At 53.2% G+C, this 25,650-nt stretch overlaps 1 protein-coding gene across 3 annotated transcripts in view; it reads left to right on the top strand.

Annotated features, from left to right (window-relative positions):
- NEURL1 (neuralized E3 ubiquitin protein ligase 1) overlaps positions 1 to 25,650 on the top strand; it is a 79,601-nt gene that overhangs the window by 40,804 nt on the left and 13,147 nt on the right. Inside the window, exons 1-3 of one of the 3 annotated variants that reach the window (XM_041745226.1) lie at positions 5,190 to 5,503; positions 18,679 to 18,920; positions 19,202 to 19,523. In XM_041745226.1, coding sequence (XP_041601160.1) covers positions 5,470 to 5,503; positions 18,679 to 18,920; positions 19,202 to 19,523 — 598 coding nt within the window. In that variant the 5' untranslated portion in view covers positions 5,190 to 5,469. Of the gene's footprint in view, positions 1 to 5,189; positions 5,504 to 6,810; positions 6,938 to 18,678; positions 18,921 to 19,201; positions 19,524 to 25,650 lie in introns of those variants that run through there. The other 2 variants (XM_041745227.1, XM_041745225.1) reach the window with 2 other exon arrangements.

Genomic DNA, 25,650 nt, shown 5'->3' with positions numbered 1-25,650 from the left:
TCTTGGAGGGTCTGAGAAAGGGCTGCTTGGCGCTGGGCCCAGGGTCTGGGAGGGGCGGCCAACTCCAGGCTGTTTTCTCAGATTCTCTTTCAGTTTCCGCCCCCGCCTCTGCACCTGTTGTGTTCCCATCATACTGGGCGGCTGGCAGCTGTCACTGCTGGGGCACCTGTCCCAGCCCCAGAGGACGTCCTATGGACTCCCTGGCTCTGGTTTCTCTGCAGCACATGGCTTATGCTCTTGTTGTTCCTGTGTGTTTTTATCCTCATCTCCACGCACATCGCTCTCTCTTGTACTCTCATCCTGATTCTGGGCATAGGAGGAAGCTTTAGGGTGGGGCTCGCTGCTCCCCATTCTCCAGTGCCAGGCCAAGGCTAATAGGGTAGGGAGGATGGTCCTGGTAGGTTGGACTTAAGCTTCAAATGCCAGGTGACTCATCAGCTCAATCAAATTATCTCCTGTTCTTGACGAAAAAGATGCTATAGCAACCAGGGACTGCCTCCCAGCTCCTCCCCAGCAGGGCTGCTTCCCCTTCCTGACCTCTGCATCTATGACTGCCCTCTGCCACCACCTCATAAGGAGAACTTACCCCTCCTCCTTGTCCAGTCTTATCTTCCAAGCCTTTGGATTCCCTGACCCGTAAGTCATGTTAAGTAACAGAAGAAATTAAAGCTGAGTTGAAGTCCTTGTTATTCTCTACCCACTATGTGACCATTGGAAAATCTACAGCTTACTAGGTGTCATTTGCTACACTTGTGCAATGGGCACATTACCGGTTGGCCTTCCTGAAGGCTGGACCCAGAGCTTTCTTGAGTCTCCTTTCCTTCAGAGATCTTAATGTGATGGTTTCTATTGTCTGGTGAACTTGTTCCATGTTTTGTTCTGCATTTGCTAGGTCTGCACTAGATTAAATTCTGAGAGGACAGGTTCAGCTAGGAAAGTGGGTGCTAGGCCTTGAGGGACATGAGGTGGACGAGGAAGGACGAGGAAGGACATGAGGTGGACGAGGAAGGACTAGGTGAGAGGTGAGCAGGGGAGCCCACCATGGAGACCAAGATGGTGCCCAAGAGGGAAGAGAAGCAGGCAGAAAGGAATCAGAGGACAGGGAGACGGCAGGGAGAGGAGGGTCGTGGGAGCTGAGTGGGTTCAGAGAGCCAAGGGGGTGGAGGCTCCCTAGCCAGAGAGCAGATGCAACAGGGGGCTAGCCAGAAAGGGAGGGGGCTCTTTCTGACCCTGCCACACCAAATCGCTCCCCGAGGGTACATTCAGCCCTCCCTTCTGCCGTGGGCTCCAAGGCTTGCAGCCCCCATGCAGATCATGGACAGGTCTACTTTCTGCGAGATTTCTAGGATGGTACCTGGCACACAGTAGGTGTTCAACAAATGGTAGCATTTATAGCCTCTGCTGTAGATTTGCCTCTACCTTCCTCATTCCCGTTCCCATCCTTTTCATCCTTTCATGTTCCGTTTCACATCCTTTCTGGCCAGAGAACAGAACACTGAAATAATTCAGTCAGAGCCAAAGGAACTCCATTCCTTGATCCCAGCATGGCTTCTGCTTGGCTTCTGAAGGGAGCCAGTTGGGTCTTGCTCACCAGTGGGTCTATGGTGGGTACTCTGGGAATGCTTGAAGAGTGGCTGAATGCTGTAGGTCAGTGGTTCTTTCACCCATTTAGAAACAGAATTTTTCGGTCAAATGAAATTTTATATGATGCCTCCATTAATGAAACAGAAGGATACAGTGCTGGCTGCTGCTTCATCTGTGGAGGCCTGGACACCACTCTTGGGTGGCAGTAGGGGGACCCTCAGACCCAGGATGCTGGCACTTTCTATTTAAATTAGGCAAGTGGATTGTAGGAAACAGGACCCAGGTGTGCCGAGAAATCCCTTCAGACAGTGGTGCTATGAAGGCCTGGGGCAGGGGGCACCCAAGCACCTCCCAGGCCACTGGGGGTGGCCACCGCCCACCGGCAGGACTCCTGCTTTGCTGAGCTTTCATTCTGTCCCCATGCCTGCTTGTTACTGACCCCCAGTCCTGCTTCTGGAAAATGACACGAATTCAGTTCTACCTGCGAGATCTTCCCTGAGCACTTGCTCTGTGCAAGCACCGTGCTAGGCCCTAGGGAAGTGAGGGCTAGTCAGGTCCAGTCTCGACCATGCTCACGCTGCTGCTTTGTTCCCTGGCACCTTTCCTTCTTCCAGCATCCAGCATACCAGATGACAGAATGACCTTTTAGAAATGCAGGTCTGGTCTTGTTGCCCCTTTGCCGAACCCTCTCAGAGGTTCCCGACTGCTCTCAGAAGAAAGGCCAGATTCTTCACCCTGCTCGTCAGGGCCTTTCTGGGGTGTCCTTTGACTACCTTGGCTTTGCCACTGGAAAATTTCCTCTGGCTTCTACTGCTGTCCCTGCTCCAGGTGCACTGACCTTGCTGCTTGAGTGTGTGGGGCTTCTTCTGGCCACAGGTCCTTTGTATATGTTGTATTCATTCCCTGGATCTTTCTCTCTTCAAAGCTACCTCTATGGCACATGGACACACCTACTTATCCTTCACCTTTCCTTTTCAAGAAAGCCTGCCCTGAGCCCCCCTAAGGACCATGCTCCTTTCTTTCAGCACACTTTTCTAGTATTGTGATTATATGTTCCTTAGTGAGATTACTTGATAAATAGGTTTCCCTCTGGACTGTAAGTTCTTGAAAGCCAGGACCTGTCTATTGTTGATCACCCTTGCATCTCCAACTTAGTTTCTGACATAGTAGGTGCTCATAAATGTTGGTCAGGTTGGATTTTTGAGATACACCCAGGGCAGGCAGACAAGGCTACAGCTAGGCATGGCCATCTCTGGGAAGGCAGAGGAAGACGAGGGGTTGGGAGAGGCACGGCTTGGGCTCAGAGGAAAGACAAGCCCCAGGAAGGGGGACTCACCCTCCACCCAGGGTCTCAAGGAGGCTTCCCTGAAGAGGTTCCCAGTGCTCAGGGAGTGGGAAGACTCGGGGGTTAGTGGGGAAGGGCCCAGGCAGGTGGATTTTAGAAGGCAGGTAGGATGAGGGGGGTTGATTCTCCTGCTGCAAGAACAGCCTCCAGATCAGCCTCTTTTTGCTTTGGTTTTCTCATCTGTAAAATGGGCATAAATATGCACCTTATCCTTTAGGGTTGTCATGAGGATTGTTAAGTTAATGTGTGTAACATGCTTAGAGCTGCCTGGCACACAATCAGCCTTGCGTTTGCTATTATGATGATTATTTATCCCACAAAAGGAGTTTGGGTTATTTCCCCTCTGTTAGACTCTGACTTAGCTTCCTCCCTAGAGGAACTGCGTGTGTGTGCCATGGAGCGTGTGGGCACGTGCACATGGGGCCATGCATAGCCATGAGCAAGATGTGCTGTAGAAAGAGACAGCCTAGGGGATCCCTGGGTGGCTCAGCGGTTTAGTGCCTGCCTTTGGCCCAGGGTGTGATCCTGGAGTCCCGGGATGGAGTCCCGCGTCGGGCTCCCGGCATGGAGCCTGCTTCTCCCTCCTCCTGTGTCTCTGCCTCTCTCTCTCTCTCTCTCTCTCTCTCTTCTCTTTCTCTATGTCTGTCATAAATAAATAAATAAATCTTAAAAAAAAAAAAAAGAAAGAAAGAGACAGCCTAGTGTGGATTGGGTGTCACCGCTTATTCCATGGAGAAGACTCAGGCATGTCTCTGGTCCAGGAGGAGGATTAGCCTGCTGGGTTTGTGGACACTTTCACCCAGGGCCTGCCTTGCCTGCTGGCTGATGACCCCAGGCCAGGCCTGAGTGCCCCACCCCCAGACCTACTCAGGGCAGGCAACAGCAAGGTGTTGGGGTGAAGGCTCAGAGCCCAGCACAGCCCTTCATAGCGCCCAGGCCTCTGAGTCTCATGTGATTCAGGGCAGTCCCTGCCTTTCTCGTGGCGCTTTCCCCAGCCCCTCCGCCCACTGGCCTTCCCTCCCCACCCAGATCTTTCCCTAGAAACGCAGATCTCTGACCCTGAGGAGAGCCTGCACAGGGTGATGACCCGTGAGATTATCTCACAGACCCAGAGTAGAGTCCTGGCTTGCCTCTGACCTGGTGAATCACCTCAGGCAATTTCCTTAGTCTTTCAGAGCCTCAACTTACTTTTCTATAAAACAGACCTAACATTAGCCTCTGCCACCTGGAATACAGATGAGAGAATGCACGCGGTGCCAGACACACTGGGAGTGCTCGCTGCTCAGCGACACTCTTCTGGTGATACCTGGGGCTCCCAGCAGTGGCTGCCTGGGGCTCGAGGGACCTGCCTTCCCCTTGCCCTCTGCCCTCTCTATCTGCACCTTTTCTGCTCCCCTGAGTGTGGGGCGCCAGGTTTTGCGCTCAAGATTTCTCTAGAGCCTGGGCCGTAAGGGTGTGAGTGTGTTGAGTATGTACATTGCGAGGTGCGTGGGTATCGGTGTGAGTGTGTGCTGGGCAGCAGGTGGCTACGTGCACATAATGGTGAAAGCTTATAAGAGCCTGCATTGTGCACGTACATGTGACTCGGTGCAAACAGGCGGTGAGGTCATACTGGTGTGCGCTTTTATGTGTTATGATGAAAGGGGCCGAGTGGTGGGGGTAAAAGATCGGATCCCTGGTTTGCTTCCCAGCCCTGCCTCTTTCTAGGTTGGCGACTTCTCCTTTTCTCATCTGTAAGGAGAGAACAATGTACTTATTGATAACAATAATACTGACCTCTTCATTCAGCCAGTGAGGACTGAAGGAGTTAACATTCCGGAAGCATTTGCAGTAGAGCCTGGAGGAACAGAGAAGCCATGTTAGCCGTTTGCTATTAAGCTCCACTGGTCAGAGTGTAAGCCTCTTGAGGATCGGACAGTGTGTGTTTTGCTCACCATGGTGTCCCCATTGTCTTGGTCTGATGTGGCATGGAGTAGGTGCCTAATGGCTTGTGGATGGCTGTAAGCCTGGACGAATGGTGAGGTGGCGTGCGCGCGTGGTGTGTGATGGGGAATGAGCATACGTGTGCATGTGCATGTGTGTGAGTGTGTGTGTGTGTGTGTGTGTGTGTGAGTGCGCGCGTCTGCTCTGCTGGGGCATCTCCAGTGCTTTCTGGAGCTCGGCTATTTCAGGAAGCCTCCAGTCTCCTCCTCCTTATGTAAATAAACATGACAGATCCCATTGCCTGTACCAGTGCGGGGAGGTGGGGGAGGCTCTGGGAGTGGGTGGGAGCCGGAGGCAGCGAGCGGGGCCAGAGGGGTGTGCTTGCGTGCGCGTGAGTGCGCGTGTGTGTGCGTGTGTGTGGCGGGCCTCGCGGGCAGGCAGCCGTGTGTGCGGGAGGGAGTTCGTGGGGACGCGGGAGGGGCGGGCTCAGCCCTGCCATGCCGGCTGCCGGCCGCGGGGGAGGAGGAGGGGCCGGGGGAGGGGAGCTGGCGGCTAGGGTGGCTCGGTGACGAGGCCAGCCGGCCAAACGAAGGTGGCCGTGCTGCCCGCTGCCCGCGATGGGGGGACAGATCACCCGGAGCACCCTCCACGGTAAGGCCCCAGCTGATGCCAGGCGGTCTGCCGGGTCCCAGCCTGGGGACCACCTGGGGAGGCTGGGGCCCCGGGGGCATGATCATCCCCTGCCTCTTTACTCCTTGGTGGGCCCTGGGGCCATGGGAGGGGGTGCCTTTGGGTGGTTGGCCCTGGGGTGGAGGAAAGCAAGGGAACCTGGGGAAAGCAGGAAGAGGTGGGCTTTCCCTGGTAGCCGGCAGAGGTCAGGCAGCTAAGTCTCCCCACAAAGTCTCGTTGTCCTCTTACCTTCCCCGGGTGCTGACCAGCCCCCAGCATGGGATGTGAGGTCCCGGGCGTCCGTATCCCCCTCTCCTAGAACTGAGGTAAACCTTAGTTAGACAGCTGGGGGGACCTGTTTGTCAGTCCCGGGATGCAGGCCATGGAGGTGAGCCCCGTGTTTCGTGATGGAGGTGTGGAGAGATGTGTGGGTGCATGCGGGTGTGTGTGACTGGGTGTGTGTGCCTGTGTTCACAGGGGTGCATTAGAGGTGTCTGTGGGTGTGTACCTGTGTCTGCTTGTGCCTCAACCTACAGATGTGCAAGTGACAGCCCCCCACATAGCCTGACTTCAGTTCTCAAAACGTGGGCTCTGTTGGGGAGGCTGGTGAACTTTTGACCCCTGGCGTTTATGTCCACGGCCAGACAGACTGACAGGCAGGCAGGTGAAGGGGTGGAAGGGAGGAGCACGAATTGGCTCCCTTCACGCAAGCAGAGCTTCTGCTTGCCCGGGCTCCTGTCCCCTGGATCTGCCTGGCTCAGGCGCTGTGGTCTTGGGAGTAACATGGCCGATGTGGCACGAGACCCAGAAGGGAAAGACTTCCCAGGGACTTGTTTTGTCATCACTGGGTCCAGGGAGCTGGGGCTTCTGTACAAAACTGGCTGGTGCCAGAGCAGTGTGGGCTGACCTTGGGCAGTCCCTGTCCCCTGCTCCCCTCCTCAGACAGGGCATGAGGAGATGGGGCAGCCTCCATCTGCCTAGTCCAGTGGGCACTAAGGAACCTCGCCCAGGAAGGAGGGAGGGTGGTGGCTGGCGCGATCGGGAAGCTGTGGCTGGGACTGGTGACCAGGTGGCTTGTCCCTTCCAGGCTCTGGACTTTGAGAGAGTAATTTCTAATTAAAAAAGAAAAAGGCAGGAAAGGAGACATGGGAAAAGCAAATCATTGGCTTTCCTAAAAGGAAATAAATTTTGTCCTGGGCCTGGAGGGCTAAGTGACAGATGGAAGGTCCTGGAAGACATATAATCCGGTGCCGGCCAGTGGCCTGGGCCTTGGCCTGAGACTCGGACTAGGCTGACCTGGGCCCGACCCTTCGTGTCTGTGGGGCGGGGGCTCCGCTCAGGGCTCATTGGCCCCAGCAGGGCCTGTTGGCAGAAGGTCTGGAGCAGACTGGCATTTTCCGCTGGGATCAGACTTGGGTAAGCTTGTGGCCTGGGAAGGACAGAGAGGCCCTCAGAGCAGGCCCGGGATGCAGCACGTTATCCTCCAGCTGCCCTGGAGCACCGGCTTCAGAGGGGAGTGAGGACCCCGAGACCACCCAAGACAGCACATGGGCTGCAAGGGCTCATGCTCGGGAGTCCACAGACACGTGGTATAGTGAGGGCAAGTGTCTCCCTGAGCCTTGATTTTCTCATCTGATAATGGGGCTGGTAGTAGTGCCTTCCTCCTAGGATTATTGTGAGGATTACTTGGGAGGATGTGACTAAGGACTGAACATGGGAGAAACACAAGGGCTTGGAAAAAAACATTTTGAGGCCAGGGTCATATTCCTTCCCTTTCTCCCTGGGACAGGAGGATACTTGAGGTGTGCCGAGAGCTCTAGGAGCTGGCATCCAGGCTGGGAGGACATTGGCGAGTGCTAATCAAATGCCTCGTCTGCTTTTTGACCTCCTTCCCTCCCCTGCCCTAGCTGGGACTACCCTCCTTGGGCTGGGCCTCCCACCAAGCTGGCCCTGACCCCTGCCTCAACTTACCATCAGCATGAGTGGGGGAGGGGAAATGGGGATGGGGCTTGTGGAGAGGATGTCCTTGCCTGTGTCACATAGTCCCTCAGCTGGAATCTCCGTGTGCATGTCCCCACATGTCCTGCCCGCATCCACGGCTGCTTATGCCCACACCCGTGCACTGGCTGCCTCGGTGCTTCAGTTTTACCTTTTTCCAGTGGGTGTTTTGGGGGAACTGGGAGATGCAAGGGTATGGCTCCTTCCTAGGGCACCCTCAGCCCACTGCCCGACCCCCTAAGAATAGTCACATAGTTCTTGATTGTATTATTACTGTAGGCCTTGGGATTTGGGTTTAGTGCAAACTGAAGGTTTTGGATTGCTGGGTGACAGACTGACCCCAGACTGCATGGGGGTTGTTTCTAGCAGTGTGTTTGTGGACATGTTTTGGCTGTGTTTCTGGTGTCTGCAGTGTATCTGCATTTGGGCCTGTGCATGTACCACGTGATGTGTACCTATCTGTCTCTGTCTGATATTTAAGGGATTTTGTGTTGTGCCTGTGTTTCCATGTGTGAGCAGCCACATTTGTGTTACTCTGTGCATGGGACTTGTCCTTGTTACTCTGTAGATAGATGTCAGTGTTTCTGCATGAGGGGTGTGTGTGTGTGTGTGTGTGTGTGTGTGTGTGTGTGTGTTAGGGCAGGTGGTGAGGAGTCAGGCTCCTCTGGGACCAGCTTGGCAGGAGACCCATGGGAGAAATTAATTCCCATTTGGAAAATGGTTTCGGCAGTTACATGCTTGATGTCTTTCATCGGGCAGATATCCAGAGCTGCTCCCAGTCTTGAGGGCAGGATTGGGGGGTGTAGAGCGCAGAAGGAGGCAGCAGCCATACTGAGAGGCCTCCTGTCCCCTCCTTTTTCTTTGCCTTCCTCCTTTACCTCTACGTGCTTCCCTGCTGGCAAGGGAAGGTCCAGTGCTGAGGGGTTGATGTGCAGTTGACCTGCATATATTCACCCCGATGTGTCACCCTTCAGCTTGGTCTCTGGACCCACAAACCCTGATGCAATGGCCCAGAAGGGGAAATGGTTGGCTGAGGTCATGGTGCTGGTGGCTCAGGTGGGAAGTCAGGCCTCACCCCTTGGAAATCATTTGGGCAGTTTCATGCACACGTGCAGCTGGCTCCCCACTTCTCCTCCTCAGGTTTCTTAATTCTTCAACAGGTGTCAGGGGAAAGGGCATCCCATGGCCTTATGAGACCTGGGATTAGCTCGGAGGGGGCTGCCTGGGTCCTGGCAGCAGCTCTGGAGGCTTAGGCCAAGGTGAGCTTACAGGTGCGATGGCTTAGCTTCATCCGTCTTATTCTCTTAACCCAGCTCTGTGCCTGGCACCCAGCAGGCACCCGGCGGATCCTTGATGGTTGGAGTAAAAGGGAAGAGTAAAGGGTACAGGCCCTGGGTGCCCAGACCGTGTGGCAATTAGATCTGCAGGTGGACCCAGGGGACAAGTGTGATGGAGCTGTCAGGGGTGGCTTTGGAGGCTGTGAGACTCGAGTTGGGTAGTGAAGCCAGGCAAGGCTAGAGAGGAAGGGGACAGTGGGGCAGGCATTTCTGATGAGAGTTTGGTGGGGACAGGTGACTTGGGGACCCTACTCTTCTGCCATCTTTCTGATGAGAGTTTGAATCCTGATCCCCTGGCTGTGTGACTTTGTGTCAGTTCCTTCATCTGAGTCTGAGTCTCAATGTCCTCTTCTGTACGTTGGGGATGGTAAGGTTTACTCTGAAGGATGGTAGAAAGGGTTAAGTAAATTCATAGGTGTTAAGTATAGTTGTGCATAGTAAGCACCCTGTAAATGGATGTGCTTCTATGAAGGCTTCCATGGAGGCTCTTCCAGACCTCTGTATGTTCATGAGTATGTGCACACACACATGCATGTGGCTGCCTCTAGGGACCAAGAGTATCTCTGCCTCCTCCAGCTAGGACAGAATGTTCCTAGATGCTGTGTCCACCATCAGGCGCACCCACTGGTTGTGTGTGTGCACATATGTACCCATGCATGCATGTTGATCTGTGTAAGGGAAGCTAAGTGTGTTGGTCTGTGTGGTAAATGGATTTATGTGACTGAGCCATGCTCCCCACTACCTTCTGCCCTGCAATCTCTCAGACCTGGCCTGGGGGTTTTGGGGAGGTGCTGGGAAGAGAGGGGCCCAGAGCTTAACCCAGAATAGTTATCATCTGGAATCCCTTTCTGGAATCTTGGGGAAGCATAGGGGAGGGGGAAGAGGAAGGCTAGTCCCCTCCCAGCAGTGAAGATATGGGGAGGCACAGCTGTATGCACATCTGGTTTTTGGAAATGTCAGATATTAGGATGTCACAGAGTGAGTGAGAGCCTGAGGCTCAGTGTGGAGATTAACTTGGCGATGAAGGTGCCAATTCTTGCCCATTCTCCACCATCCTCTTTCACCCAGCTTGTCATCATGGATTTCCTCAGTCTTCCAGGGAGCAGCAGAGCCTGCTGAATGCATAGCCATGGCTCTAGGGGAGATGATAGGCCTAATGTGGCCCCTAATCCTGAATCACAAAGTTGTATATACATGGGGGCTACAGAGGTCATGGAGAAACCAACTAGCATGGACTGGAGGATTCATGGAGTGGAGAGGGGACCTAGCATGCTGGCCAGCTAGGTGGAGTTCACTGAGGGTGGCTGTAAAGTTAGTTACCTGAATTTGGAACCCAGGTCTGCCACTCACCAGCTGTGTGACCTTGGGAAAGTTTTTATTACCTCTCGGAGCCTCTGTTTCTTTATCTGTAAAGTGAGACTGATCTTGTATTATTGCAAAGCACATCTGTTGTACAGCAAATAACTCCCAAAGTTAATGGTTTAAAACAACAAACATTTAATTATCTCAGTTTCTTTGGGTCAGGAATCTTGACGCAGTTTAGCTAGGTACCTCCAGCTGAATGTCTCTTGGGAGGTTTCAGTCAAGTTGTTGGCTGGGGCTGTGGTCTCATCTGAAGGCTTGTCTGGAGGGGGATCCATATCCAAGCTTACTCACGTGGTTATTGGCAGTCCTTGTTCCCTTGCCACACAGGCCTCTGCACAGGGTTACCTCACAACATGGTAGCTGTCTTCCCCCAGAGGCCAAAACCCAAAAGGGGCAAGAGAAAGTAATCAAGATGGAGGCTGAAGGCTTTTTTATAACCAGTCTTGGGGATGACATCCTATTAATTCCAATCCTATTACATCCCAATACTCAGCTGTATTCCATTCATTAGAAGCTAGCTGCTAGGTCTACTCCGCATGCACAAGGGGCAAGGATTGCAAAAGGGGAAGACTTCCAGGAGGTAGAAGTGGGGATCACTGGGGCCATTTTGGAGGCTGCTTCCTTCAGACACCTAGATTGCAGGGACTGGGAGGGTGAGGTGAGGGGTGAGCTTGTATGTGAAGGGCATTTGCTGCAGTATTTGATACCAAAGAAAGAATCAACTCTCATGACCTTCATTTTTCTCCTTTTTCCATCGGGCAAATGAGGAGCTGTTGCAGGTTCTTGCTTAGGCATGTGATGTGGGTGGGATCTTGGTGCTAGGCAGTAAAGGAAGCTGTCCTTTTAGTCTCTCCTTTCTCTGATTTCTCCACAGGACACCAGGAAGGGCAAGGCACAGAGTGGGTACTCCCTGGACACTTGCCAATTGGTCAGTGGCTTGAAGAATCAAACAGTGGCAGTTTGTTCAACAACTCATATGGAGTACCTGCTCTGTGCTCTGAGCTAGGCACTGGGGAAGGAGCAGTAAAGAAGATAAGAGTTTCTGCCCCCAGGGAGCTCAGGGTCCATCAGGGAGACAGACACAAATAACCCTGCGGCCTTTCCTCTCCAAAACACTGCTCCACAGAGCACAGAAAATGATCAGAGTGACTTTCTTCTCAAGCATTCTGGGCGTGGAAAAGACAGATCAGTGCACTGTGTACAGGGGGCAGCTCAGGGCATTTTCTTTTTTCTTTTTCTTTTTCTTTTTTTTTTTTTTTTAGCTTAGGGCATTTTCACTGTTCTTCCATTCTGTGGAGGAACCAGACCTGAGAGCAGCTGCTTGGGTGCCAGCTGCTCTGTTAGGGGTGTGTGGGTGGAGTCCCTGAGTGTCCATAGCAGGGCCCTGAACCTGGCCTGGGCCAGAGACACTGCTGGGAGAAGGTGGGCTTTAAAATCAAGGTCTGAAGGATGAGTGAGAGAAAGGCAGGTACATAGGTGAGAAGGACAGAGAGGTTCCCAGCAGGGAACCTGCTGGACCGAGCCTAGCAAGAGGCATCGGAGGGAGGTGGGCCCCTTGAAGGACCCCAAGGAAGTTCACATCTGTTCCATTGTCCTATCATCTCTCTCACTCCGGCCCTCTTCCCACCTGCTTTCCCACCCTTCAGACTGGCTCCCCAGTCTTTATCCCTGAGAGACAATGTTCAGTGCATGCGTACAAGTTGGTCTAAATCAGGACTACCCTGGCAATCCAGGATTAGGGTGTTTGGGATAAGATAAAAGTGGAGTGTCTGGCCTCCCACTGGGCTGAAAAGAGCTGGTCATTTCCTACAGTGGTGTTTATTGCTCTTATGAGAAAAAATAAGACCTTATATTTGGATCAGGTGTTCAAGTTTGCAAAATTCTTTCACATCTATTAACTCACTGGAGTACATAGAGTGGTGGGCAGGGCAGCTATGATGACCCTGTGTTTTGTAGAGAAAGAAATCAAAGTCCAGAGTGGTGAAGTGACTTGGCCAAAGTCACACAGCAAGTCTGTGCCATGGCCAGGGTTTGAACCCAGGGCCTCCTGACTCCAGGGCTCATGCCATTTGCCCACCCTCCCTGGCCCCCATTGTCCAGAAAGTGAGACGGGCCTCCTCCATAGGAGATGCAGGCAGCCATGCCAGCACTGGTGTTCAGGGCCACAGATTCAGAACAAGGCAGCCCTGAACACGGTGAAATTTGGTGTTGAGAGATGCATGGGATTTGGAGAGGTGGAGGGTGGGGCAGGGAAAGAAGATATGTGGCTGAGAAGGGGAAATAGCTTGAGCAGAGGTGTGGAGGTACGAGAACACAGATTGATGTCAGTAGCAATCATGATTATTACTGTTATATAATAAGTATTAATAAGTTAATCATTAATATAATTAATTGCTGTCATATGTAATACTTAAAATAACTATCATTATTATAGCAACCACTTACTGGGTTAGTTTTACATATATCATCTCATTTAACCCTGACAAGAATCCCATGAAGAAGGTCTGCCATGACCCCCATTTTACAGGTTAGAATAGCGAGGCTCCAGAGGACTCACAGTTGGTGATAGAGCCCCTGGGTTTGGAGGCAGCAGGCCTGGGTTCAGATTGGGGCTCTTTACTCTGGCTGGGTGGCTTCACTTCTGAGGACCTGTGTCATAGCAGCACTGGGGGCAGAATAAAGACACTGCCGGTTAAGTCACATAGAGTTTGGTCACTGTCACTAATACTGTTCTCTTCTCGTCTCTCTCGTCTCAGCTCAGCCCAGCCTGGGCATCTGGGACTCTGCCAAGATGGTTCTGGGGCAGAGCTTAGCCGGGGCAGTGGGGAGGTCACTCTAGAGGCTGCACTGTGTCCCCGCATCTCCCCCTGGGGCCCGACCAAGAGACAGGAATGTGGTCCAGAGCTAGCTGAGGGTCACCTGGAGGGCTGGCCAGGCTTGTGTCTGGCACCTCATAAATGCCCAGGAGGAATGGGCTCTGTGGGGGAATTTCCATTGTGTCAGCAGCAGCCTCGCCTGAGGGCGGGGGGAATGCCCCCACTGTGGCTCCTGAGAAGCTTGTAAACCTGTCACTAAAGGGGGCCTCCCTGAGAGCTCTGCTGGGAGCTAGATGATGAGACTGGGGCTTCACCCAGGACCACTGGATGCTGGGCGAGTAGTATTCCAGCATCTTGAGGCCCTTCACTGTGACTGCTCCCCAAGCTGGGACCAACCAGAGCCTCCTTCATGCAGCCTGTCGTCATGTACTTGTGGGGGAAAATGGGCTCTAGTATTAGATGCTGAGTAGGGTAAAGGACCCCTCCAAGCAGCATTGGAAGATCAGGGTTCAAGTCCCAGCTGTGCCACTTAATTGCTGTGTGAGCTCAAGCAAGTTGGCTAACCAGTTTGAATCATAACTCATCTATAGAATGGAGACCTTAGGGGTCATAGTGTCTGTTGAAGTGCAGGGAGGGAGCCTTTTGGGTGGTGTAGGGAAGAAGCCTTTTCCCCAGCTGCCCCTCTGGCCCTTGAAATCAGAGCTGTGCTCAGGTTAATTCTCATTCTGCATTCTCTTCTTCCTCCCCCCAGGCCATAATGCCAGGTGAGGTGGAGGATGGAGATGGTGGGCAAGGACAGCAGAGGTGGGGAGGTGGCAAACACACTGGTGAGGACCACCATGTTGGATTCCTCCGAGGGCACCATTTCTCTCTTATAGTCTGTGTGAATGGCACCCCCTGGAGGCATGCAGGGAAGGCTTTTGTGGCTGTAAGTGATGGCCCTGGCCCTTGTTCAAAGAGAAGTGATGAGGCTGAGAGCAGGGAGGATGGGAGTGACAGAGCCCAGGGATGTTTATTTCTGAGGTGGGATTGGCCGGTTGGGTGTGGGGTGCTCAAAGACTCCACTGGGGCCTGTGAACCCTGGGGTGCTGTTGGGCCAGGGTCAGGAGTTCAGCTGGGGCCTGCCAAGTGGACCATGGTCACTTAGAGATATCCAGCAGGCCAGAGAAGGTTCTCACATAATCTCTACAGAGGTGGCTTGGTGGGCATTGATTACTCAGAGCTGATGGCAGACAGAAGGCCCGAGGATGGCCCAGGGACAGCCTTGGGAACCACACTGTGGGCAGGAGGAGTCAGGCATGGGATTTTGTAGGTCCAGGAGTCAGTGAAGGGGCATTGTAGCTGCCAAAATGCTCCCCTCAGTGAGGGGACCCACTTCAGAGGTGTGAGGCTAAGAGGGGCAGGCCCAACCAGACTTTGGGGTCTCCTGTTAAATGGTCCACTTCCTAGGCACTGCCTGCCGTGCGTTGATGAGGGCTGTGGTGGTCAAAGATTCCAGCCTCCCTTTCTTCCTTCTCAATGGAGACCTATTTTGTTAGTTGTTGTTGTGCTTTTGAGGTACTATTTGTAGACAATGAAACTTATCCTTTTTAAGTGTATAGTTTGGGGAGTTTTGACAAATGTGTAGGCTTGTGTGAGCACTGCCACAGTTAAGATATAGAACATTTTCATCACCCTAAAAACTGCCTTTGTGTCGTGTCTTCCTCTTCCCCAAACTCCAGTACCCACAGATCTTTCAAGCTCTATCATTTTGCCTGTTCCAGAATGTCCTACAAATGGAATCAGAGCGTAGGTAGCCTTTGAGGCTGGCTTCTTTCACTCAGTGTGGTTTTGAGGTTCCTCCTGGTTATGTGATAGTGCATTCATTGTCATCATGGAGTGAGATTCATTGTGTGCACACACTACCTTTTACATCCAGCCATGAATGAAGGCAATGTAGGAAACATGGTTTGTGTTTCTGTGTTTTGGTGGCATACGCATGTGTGTCATGAAAGCAGCGTGGTAGAATGCTGGGTATTGCCTAGTGTACTACTTGAAATGGTTTTGCATGGTCCACAGGTGAGCTTTTCTTCCCATATTTTACCAGTTGCAAGTATATTTTAATGTGCATTTAAAACAGTGTATCCAGCACACCAAACCTATGCCTTCTTGGCTATTAATGCCTTATGGTCTTAATGATACTGGCCTTGCCGCTGGACCACCTGCGTTTGACTGCTAGAACCTCTCTGTGCCGGCCATGAGACCTTGGACAAGTCACTCAATCTCTCTGAGGCTCAGATTCTTCATCTTTAATATGGGTTCGTGATGTCCCTCCCTACCTATTGAAGTTTGCTGTGAGCATGAAACCGGTTAGTGTACTGAACTCCCTGTTCAGAGCCTGGCATGCAGCAGCATATGATGAATGGCTGCCATTATGATCAGATGTGGATGGCCCATGTGTGCTGGGCATGTGTCTAACGTGAGCTGTTGCATATATCCCAGGGGACATGAATATGTATGTGAGCGCAGTACGTGTGAAATGCATGATTCCCAGCCCAAGGGATATGGGGAAGGGATAAGTCTCTGTCCTGTAGGGCCTGGGGCCTGGATCACCTTCTTGTGCTCATGGTGGTAGGCGTGTGCTCATGAATGTGCCTTTTGGAGGCCACATGTCTGGGTATACATTGTGTCCCCAGGATCCAGGGTTTCCCTAACCTTCCTTCTCCACCTCTTTTGCTGTCAGCCAGGGTGACTGGGCATGTGCTACCCTTGCCCAACCAAAACCCTGTCCATAGAAAGGAGGGCCCAGGGGAATGATCCTCCCAAGGCCTGGGTCTCTGGCCTTGGGGCGTCTCCATTATATTTGCTCAGAGCTGGTGTTTTCTGGGTCTTTATGCAAGACCCTAGGACCACCAGGATGGGTGGGATGGAGAGGAAGTATTTTAAGAAGCTGTGGTCTTTGCATTTGGGTCATGGATTCCAAGTGGAGGCTGGAGGATAGTCCCACGAGAGAGGCTGTAATCCGCTGCTGGGCTCAGCAGGTTTAAAAAACTGCTTTATTGGGGTCTATTGACATACCCTCAACCACATATGTTTAGAGTGCACAACTGGATGAGTTTTTACATATGTATACACCCATGAAGTCATCACCACATCCAGATGGTGAACATATCCATCATCCCAAACATTACCTTGTGCCCCTCAGCTATCCTCCCCCTCCCCCGCCATCCCCAGGTGACCTCCGGTCTACTTGTTATCACTAGTCCTTAGTGTGCATTTCCTGATTTGGGACAGGGTGTAGGCAGTGGGAGCCTGGGTAGTAGGTGAAAGGAACAGAGGCCCTGCAGTTACTCCAGGGATTGTGTTTGCTTATTTTTTAAAAACTGGCTTATTTTACTCAGTGTGATTATTTTGAAATTCATCCATGCCACCACTCATATCAGGGGTTCATTGCTTGTTTAGTGGTGAGTACTATTCCATCATATAGCCCTACCACAGTCTCTAATCCATTTACCCAGCAGCTAGTCAAGCTGTACCTGAAGCTGGTCTGATCCCATAGGACACCTCTCCAAGGCACGGTGCCTGTAGGTTAGCTGTGGCCACACTTTGTGCATCACCTCACACATCCCATTCCCTCAAATGACCTCCCTTCTGTGCACAATCCAGGGACCACTCAGCCTCTTCCAACTGGGTCTCTCCTGAGCAATTCCAGCCTTCATTTCCTGGTGGCTTGAAAGGCCTTCAATCCTCTTCTGTGATTCCAGTCTTTTCTCCTTAGTGAGAGCCAGTGGAGCTCCTCCTTGTTCCAACCCCACATCCCACACACAGGATGTCCAGCTGGCGTTGGACCGTGACACTGGCATCTGGGGGGCCCTTTGGGAAGAAGGAAGCAAAGATGCAAAGTGATGCAAAACAATGCAAACATGGCCTGGACCAAAGTCTGGGTCTTCCTAGCTCATGACATTCCTCTCTCATCACCCTTCCCTTCCCGTCATCCTCTCCTCCCTGGAATACTCTCCTCCTCTTTAGGGAGTGGAAGACCTCTGACAGATCTGATGCTGACTGAGCATTCTGCGTTATTAAATCACTACCTTGGAGGAACCAAACTTTGAAGCATCCCAGAAGGCCTCTGTCTTGGTCTATGATTTCCTCCTTCCCCAATGCCGTCTTCCCCATCCTCCATGTCTCTCTTTCCTCAAGTTGATAACGTGGGCAGGGGCTGCCTTTCCTGGTGGACAGGACACAGATCTTGGGGAAGAAATGAACATCTCCCCTTCCTTGTCCCCAACGTATCAGTGCTACTGAAACATGTCTTAGAGCTCCAGTCACCCCTTGTGGTTGAGGAGGGAAGTGACTTCCCTAAGGTCACACAGCCAGTTAGTGACAGACGCAAGCCACCTGACACCTCGTCCATGTTCTTTCCTCCCTCTGCCCTGTCTCATGGACACCAACCTCACGTGCTTGTAACATGCCTTCCCCTGGCCGTGCCCTGTCCTGTATTCTATCCCATTCTGGGGTATGTAGAGCTGTCTGCAGAAGAAAGCAGTGTGCTTCCCTGGATAGCGGTTCTTTTTTTTTTTTTTTTTAAGATTTTATTTATTTATTCATGAAAGACACAGAGAGAGAGAGAGAGAGAAAGAGAGAGAGAGGCAGAGACACAGGCAGAGGGAGAAGCAGGCTCCATGCTGGGAGCCTGATGTGGGACTCGATCTCGAGACTTTAGGATCATGCCCTGAGCCAAAGGCAGGCACTAAACCACTGAGCCACCCAGGGATCCCCTGGATAGAGGTTCTTGAGGCAGATCCGAGTTCCTCTAGGGAGCTTGGGTGCAGAGGCCCACCTGTGTGCAAGAATATGTTGTGGGCATGGGTGGCATAAAGCAGGAAGGTGGCCTGGGGTGGCAGCGGTGGCCCGGAAGGAAGGAAGTGATGGGCACGGTCCTGGGGCTGCTGCTGCAGAGGCTGCCTCCCCCGCCCCCTCGTCTCCAAAGGCAAGCTCCAAGGTCACATGTTCACTGCAGCTCAGCCTTGTCAGCCCAGCTGCTATGCTCCCTCTTCCTTCTCCCCTCCTCCAGGAGGTCTTCCTGAGAAGTGACCTGCCCCTCTGTCCTCTTGGCACTAATCACTGTCTGCCATTTTTATTGTGATTCCTGTGTATGTCCCATTTCCTTTCCTGGACTTGTGTCTTCTTGAGAAAGGATCCACGTATGTTTCATGCCAGTACGTCCACTGCCTAAGACAAGGCTTGGTATTCAGTAGATACATAATAAATATTTGCTGACTAAAATAAACGATGGTGGTAATGAGTGGCAGGGCATGGTGGTGCGTGTTGGTAGTAAATGCTGATTTATCACCAAGGTGGGCAGTGGAAGGTCGATGGTGGGAAGTACTTGTCAGTAGCAGTAGCTAGTCGGTGGTGGTGGGAGGTGATGGGTACAGGGCCAGGGCCAATGGTGACGGGTGATACATAGTGGTAGATGGTAAAGTGGGGAATAGCGATTGACGGTGGTAGCAGGAGGGTGGTGGCAAAAGGTGCCAGTGAGGGGGTGAGTTGCAATGGTGGCGGACATCCTGGGGCAGTGGGCAGCTTCCACTGTGCCCAGCCCTCTGCCGCGCCAGGGGTTTCTCCCACACTCTCGACATTGCGGCTTGTTCCTTTGCAGACTCCATCGGGGGCCCCTTCCCTGTCACCTCTCACCGATGCCACCACAAGCAGAAGCACTGCCCTCCGGTGCTGCCTGGCGGGGGGCTCCCAGCCACGCCACTGCTCTTCCACCCGCACACCAAGGGCTCCCAGATCCTCATGGACCTCAGCCACAAGGCCGTCAAGAGGCAAGCCAGCTTCTGCAACGCCATCACCTTCAGTAACCGCCCGGTCCTCATCTACGAGCAAGTCAGGCTGAAGGTGGGGCCTCCCTCAGCGCGGCCTTCCCTTAGGGCCGCCGCACCTGCCCTTCTCTCGCCAGCATCCCTCCTCGTGCTCTTCCCCCTTCCTGCTCCTGCCTCAGCCTTCCGTGTGTGACAGAGAAGGGACGGGGGAGGTTGTGGCCACAGGGGCCGCAGGCTGTCCCCGGACAGTGGGCAGGCTCGGGGGAGGCCCGCTGGGAGTCCCCGGGGAGCGCGCTGGGAGGCGCCGGGCAGGGGTGCCGGGCAGGGGTGCCGTCTGAGGCCATCTTCTTCACCCAGATCACCAAGAAGCAGTGCTGCTGGAGTGGGGCGCTGCGCCTGGGCTTCACGAGCAAGGACCCGTCCCGCATCCACCCTGACTCGCTGCCCAAGTACGCCTGCCCCGACCTGGTGTCGCAGAGCGGCTTCTGGGCCAAGGCGCTGCCCGAGGAGTTTGCCAACGAGGGCAACATCATCGCTTTCTGGGTGGACAAGAAGGGCCGCGTGTTCTATCGCATCAACGACTCGGCGGCCATGCTGTTCTTCAACGGCGTCCGCACGGCCGACCCGCTCTGGGCCCTGGTGGACGTCTACGGCCTCACGCGGGGCGTCCAGCTGCTCGGTGAGTGCCCGCTCCCTGCGCCTGCGAGCTGGGGTCTGATGCGGCATGGGGACCCCTCCCCCAGGGCCCAGTGGGCACGGGGACAGCGCAGGGCACCTTCGTGCGCCCCGTGGAGCGCACCCATCTTTCAGGCCCGCAGCTGGGCCGGGGGCACCTGGGGGGTGTTTCTGCCTTTGAGGTTGTGCCTTTGAGCAGTGCACGGGCGTCTTCATCAACAGCAGCTGCAAAGACCCCCCCAGCTCCAGGAAGTAATGAATATTAATCATCGGAATCATAGCTTGGTGAGCACTTCCCACGGGCCAGGCACTTTATTATTGCTGTTCTCCCAGCAACCAGTCTCTTAGTGGGCCCCGTGGAGGCCAGATGTCAAGCTCAAGGAGGTTAAGTCATTGGCCCCAGGAGGTGCAGCAGGTGAGTGGGGGAGCCAGCACGCAGTCCCAGGTGAGCCCCTGGCCCCTGGGCTCTGCAGCCTCCCTGGGAGGCCCAACCCCAACCCTAGCACCCCACAGTGCTTCCTGTAGGGGTGGGGTGTAGGTGAAAGGGGTGAGGGGGCGCAGCAGAAGGCACTAGGGTGGCTAAGACTTTTCTGGCTGCTCCTGGTGCCCAGTGTGAGGGGGGCAGCTTCAGGGGAGTGAGAGGCAAGGAGGCAGCCTAGGGTGGTAATGGGCCGGGCTTCCTGACACACGTGGACCCTAAAGGGCCAGGGCTGGAAGGGGCCTCGGAGAGTCTTAGGCTACCTAGAGTCACACACTGAGTTGGTGGCTGGGTTGGAACTAGAATCCAGGTCATGTGACTCCCAGTTCAGGATCACTCTCACCTTGCTCACTTGTGCATGTGCTGACAAGTGTGCGTGCACGCACATACGTGAACTCTGGGTACAAATCAGCTCACGGGCAAAGTGGCTGTGTCTCTAGGCAGAGCCTACATAAGCCTCAGCTTTCCCATCTATGAAATGGGTTGGGGGTAACAGGAAGGGAAATTAAAGAGGCTGTAAGTAAGGTGCCCAGCACAGCCAATGCTCAGCCAATGCTTGCTCTTTCCATCTCCCATACCTGGCCCCCATCTCCCTGCAGAGAAAAATGCCATGGAGGCAACTGAAAAACTTTTTTTTCTTTCTTTCTTTCCTTTCTGGATTGAGCCAAGAAACAGTGAAGCTCTTTTCAAAACACCTTTATTTGAGTAAAAAAGACAGGGAAAGCAAAAACAAATGAGTAATTGTCAGAAGCCTTTCTGTTGAGTTCCAAACATCAGGAGGCTATTTTTATTAATTAATAGTTTGGGAACTTTCTGTTTTTCGACTCAATAAAAGTGTTGCTACATTTACATGGACAAGTTAAGAGCCTGAGACCAGGCTCTCCCAAGTCAGTAGGTGAAGAAGGAAGCCCAGGCTGCCTGAGAAGAATCTGCCTTCCTTTCACCTGGTGGAATGGGGGCTTCTCCAGGGCCTCTTACTTGCTAGAGGCAGAAAGGGCAGTGCTTCTGCCCTGGGCCACAGAGTCAGACCCAGCCAGCTGGGATCCTGGCCTTACCCTGTACTAGCCGTGGGACCTTGGTTTCCTTAACTGTAAAATAGAAGTAGGTGATAATAATAACTGTGCTCAGGGTTCTTTTGAAGGCTTAGGGAGCTGAGTGACATGAAGCAGCTTACACATAGTAGGTATTCAGTGATCATCAGTCTTCCCCACCCACCCAAGGTTCAAGTGAACACTTCCTGGCTGCTCTGAATGTCCACAGGGCCTCATACTTTGAGACACTAGAATTCCAAAGCCTGTTTGTGCTCCAGCCTGGACACTTCTGTCTTAGCTTCAGTCTTCTCATCTGTAAGGAGGTTGTGAATGCTGTGACTTAGCTCAGGACTGGGCCATGTGGCGAAAGACAGAAGTATCTCAGCTCTTAAAACAACTTCTAGTCTTGTTGGGAGAGGGTAAAGGAAGTAGGGGCAGCATTCTTGCTTTCCCCTTTCCTAGCAAAGAGTGTCTATTCCTAAAGATCAAAAATCCCACTCTGGCATTAAGGCCCAGCTCAAAAGCCACCTCCTCCCTGAAGCCTTTAGAAGCTGAGTTCTCTTCTCTGTTTCTTGTGTCCCCCACCACATGGTGCCTATACATCTCTCGCACTGAGGCATTGCCTGAGCTTTGGCCCATCCATAGGTCCTGCACAAGATGGGGAGGGCTTTGAGGGTAAATCCATGTCTGACCCCACTGGCTTTCTCTCCAGAGTGGAACCCTGTGTCTGGTGTGTGGAGGACACAGGATTATTTAGGGGGTCGGTAGGGGAGAGGAGTGGGAAGAGCGGGTAACTTGTTAGATAAAGGAAGGTGGTGGGAAGTGAGGTAGGCCCATCCTCGCTCACAGACAGCCCAGCCTCACTGGGAAGCGAGGGAGACAAGCAGGCGCTCCAGACACAATCAGGGCATAACCCAAGGGAAGACAGTACATTGTTTAGTGCTGTGGTCATAGGATCCTTTCCATCTGCTGAGATGGTCTCCCTCCAGCTATCTCATTTAACCTCAGCAGCTGGCCCTGCACAGAGTGTTTTTCATCCCCATTCGTCAGGGAGAAAATTGAGACCCACGGAAGGCTTCACTTACCCATGTGGGGACGTGCAGGGCTGGGATTTGAATTGGGTGTTCTGATGCCAAAAGCAGTACCTTCCCCAGTAAACTTCTAGCAGGTTTAGGTATGGAGGGAGACAGTAAGTCAGAGGAGGCCAAGGTCAGTGAGGGAGGATCGAGTCCAGGAAGGGTTCCTGGAGAAGAGGGCTTAGGCTGGACCTACAAGTTCCAGAAGGGTCTGGGGAGGGGGTGAGGAAGGGTCATGCCAGGTGAGGTGGGGCTTCCAAACCACAAGGGCCTAGGAAGTGGCCTGGAGAGTGATCTGAAGGGCCCCACCCTGGGGCAAAGCCCAGGTGGCCTCACTGGGCCTGGCCCTGTTACCCCTCTTGGACTATAAATGGGTTTTTCAGTTGCATCTGGATTTCCCAGCAGCCTCCTCTCTGTACCTCATGTAAGGTCCAGGCAGATTCTTGTCCGAGTTGTAAATCACCATAATCCCTGGGCCTTTTCAAAGACTGATGATGGCCCCTGAATTCAGTTAGCAGATTAACATATCTCTTTGTTTTGTTCTTCCTAAATTGATTTCTCTTTTTGTGTAACACAAAAGAGATCCATCCAAGATATCTTCCTGAGCACTGCTCTATACCCTCATTCGGTGGTCTCCCCTCTGGGATCCACCTGCTGCCCTGTATGGTCCCAGGGTCAGTCTCCTTCACTGTCCTCGGCCTACCCCACATCCCTCACCCCGCCGCCCGTGGCTGGATCCCTCCAGTGCCTCTGGCTTTCCTGCTCTCCCTCCTCAGCCATCTTTGAGTTTCCCCTTCCCCTGAGAAGTCTCTCCCTGCCTTGGCAGCTCTGAGGATGGGCTTGTCTTTCCTGAGGTGACTGCCTCCCAAACTGGTGTCTCATCTTGAGTGACTTCCTGCTGGGCATGCCCCCTCCTTTCCTGCCTGTCTCTGGGACCTGTGGCCAAAACCTTCCAAACTCTACCTGGCCTATATCTGCTCCTCGGATCAGAGATATCCAGGGGTACTTGGCGCCTGGCAGATACACAAGTCAGGCCATGGACCAATTGGCTGTCTCTCCTGACAGAGTGCAGGGGGCTTCCCCTGAGTGACAGCCCCAGGCGGGTGCTCCATCCCAGCCCCCACTGCCCTGACATAACCTGGGCCCATGCCACCGTGAACCCTGCAGGTCAGCTTCATGCCTTCAAGGCTCCCCGATATACTGGAGTGCAGGAGATCACCACTTGCCTCGGGGTGCCCTGGCCCAAGCCCGGGCTGGTATTTCCAAGAATAACAGCTTCCTACAAGGAAGAAGGATTTGCCAGCAACCAAATAAACACAAGTTTTATGGGGTGATTAATACTTGGAGAGATAAGCTCGTATCCCAGTTTTTCAAGGTCTCCCTGCTCCTCTCAGAAATGTTGGCTTGGGAAGAGCAGCTGTGGGTCCTGGCAGAAAGCTGGAGCCAAGACTTCACTTACAGGGTGCTCTGATAGCTCCGTGTGCCCACCACAGCCTGGGTCCTATGCAGGGTGTGTGTGTGTGTGGGCGGGGGGAGTGGACAACACAAGAATTGAAAACCCAGCCCCTTCTCCTTGAAGGCTGTTTACTTTGGGGGACACACCATATAACTGCTCAGAGGTGACCTAAACCCAATTCGGCAATGAAATGTGGCTGACGCATAAAACCGTGTGTTGGGGGTGGTACAGTTGGGGAGAATTCCAGGACTTCCCGTAGGAGATGAGTTTCGAGTCAGGAACCAGACAAGGTAAAAATGAATGGACTGGTTGGGGAGGAACAATTTAGGCCAGATGGGAGGGTTCTGCATAGGCACAGGGGTGGAAAATTCGCAGTTAGGGAGCAGAACCTTCAGGGTGGGGACCGCAGTGAAGAGGTCGTAGGTGAATTCAGGAGAAGAGTGCACAGGTAGGGGCACAGTGCGTGCCTCCCAGTGGGGAGAGAGCCACAAAAGCAGAAAGTTTCTGGCAGCTTTTGTGCTGTCAGGTCTTTCAAAAGGAGAAAATGGGGCCCAGATTGGGAAGAAGGGCCTTGCCCAAATTCTCCCAGCTAGTCAGAGGCCAGGCTGGGCATGGAATTCCTATCGCCCAGGCTGATCTGGGGATAAGGTCAGCATGAGAAAACATCACCACATCAAAATGGTAGTTGCTGAGCTCAAAAGGGCACTAGGGTGCCACTGAGGGTGGGCTCCCGAGGCCTCATGGTGTTCGGCTTCATCCCAACCTAGGCACCGGTTTCCAAGTCCTGGTAAGAGACCTGCTTACTGAAGAGAGAGTTGTACAGAGACTCTCAGGGGAGGGTAGCTTTCGGAGGGGCAGGCTGCTGCTGCTTCTGGGCTGGTCTCTGGGCTGGTGACCGGGCCAGCCTGGCTTCCCTGCATGGAGAAGGTCCTGGGTTAGGTCTCCTGTTCAGGATGTGCCTTGGCTTGGCGGCACAGAGTATGAACCATGTTGGCCAGCAGAGGACCACGCTGCCATCTGGGGCTTCCGCTTCGCAGGCTAAACCAATATTTACCTTTGGCTGTGGCTGCCAGGGGCTGAGAGGCAAATATTAGTTTAAGGAGGCTGAGCAAAGCGCTGGGGATGGAGGAGAGAGCTGAGGATGCTGATGGCCATTTCTTCCTTTCTGATAGTTTTCGTTTCTTCTTGACTGAGACAAAATTTTGTTGTTCCTCCTGCCTCAGAGACTCTTCTGGCACTTCTTTCTGCTCACCCCAAATTCTGCTAATCATTGTTGGGGCTTAGCATCAAGACCTCCCCTCCACCAGAGAGCCTTCCTTGACCTCCCGTGTTCCTGTGACCCTCCTCCTCCTGACCACCTGAGGCAGTAATTCTGCATCATGTATTGTCCTGCTCTTTAGGAAGACAGCATAAATCCTTAAAAATATTATAAGGAAAGTTGTTATTGCACCCATTTTGCAGGTAAGGAAAAAGAGGCTCAGAGAGGTCTGATAACTTGCCCAAGGTCACACAGCTTGGGAGAACTGGGCCATGGGCCCAGGATCGTGGGCTGTTACTTCCTAGCTTCTCTAAATATGAGTCCACCTGGTCCCCCTGTGGAGTCTGGGTGCCTCCCAGGGGTGGGGAGTTGGCCCTCCTGTGTCTTCCAGGGTAGACCTCATGAGAGTGCAGGGTGTCAGGGATCAGCTGCAGAGATGGTTGGCCAGAGTCCCCTCAGTGTTGGCTGGATGGGGAAGTGGGGGGTGCCCAGCATCCTGACTCAGTGGTGAGGGTGGTCTACCTGCCTCACTGTTCCCTGAAGGCTTTTGAGGGCTTCATCTAGTTCTCTTCACAGTGACCTCTGGTTTTTTTTTTTTTTTACCAGAATGAATATATGAAAAGTGCAACCAAAGATAACTGGCAATATTAAACTATTTCTAATATCCAGAAATGGCAGTTTCAGATTTTCCAACTAGTAATCTCTTTGGCTCAAGATACGGTTTTGAGGAGCTTGGAGAGACCTGGGGGCACCTAGGGTGGTGCATGTATAGCAGAGGAGCTGGGGCCTTGCAGTCAGTACTGGGGACAAAGCCCTCATTTCAGAAGCAGGA

Source organism: Vulpes lagopus, chromosome 2, assembly GCF_018345385.1.
Source record: "Vulpes lagopus strain Blue_001 chromosome 2, ASM1834538v1, whole genome shotgun sequence".
In the NCBI taxonomy this organism is placed as follows: Eukaryota; Metazoa; Chordata; class Mammalia; order Carnivora; family Canidae; genus Vulpes; species Vulpes lagopus.
This window is presented reverse-complemented; position numbering and strand designations above follow the sequence as displayed.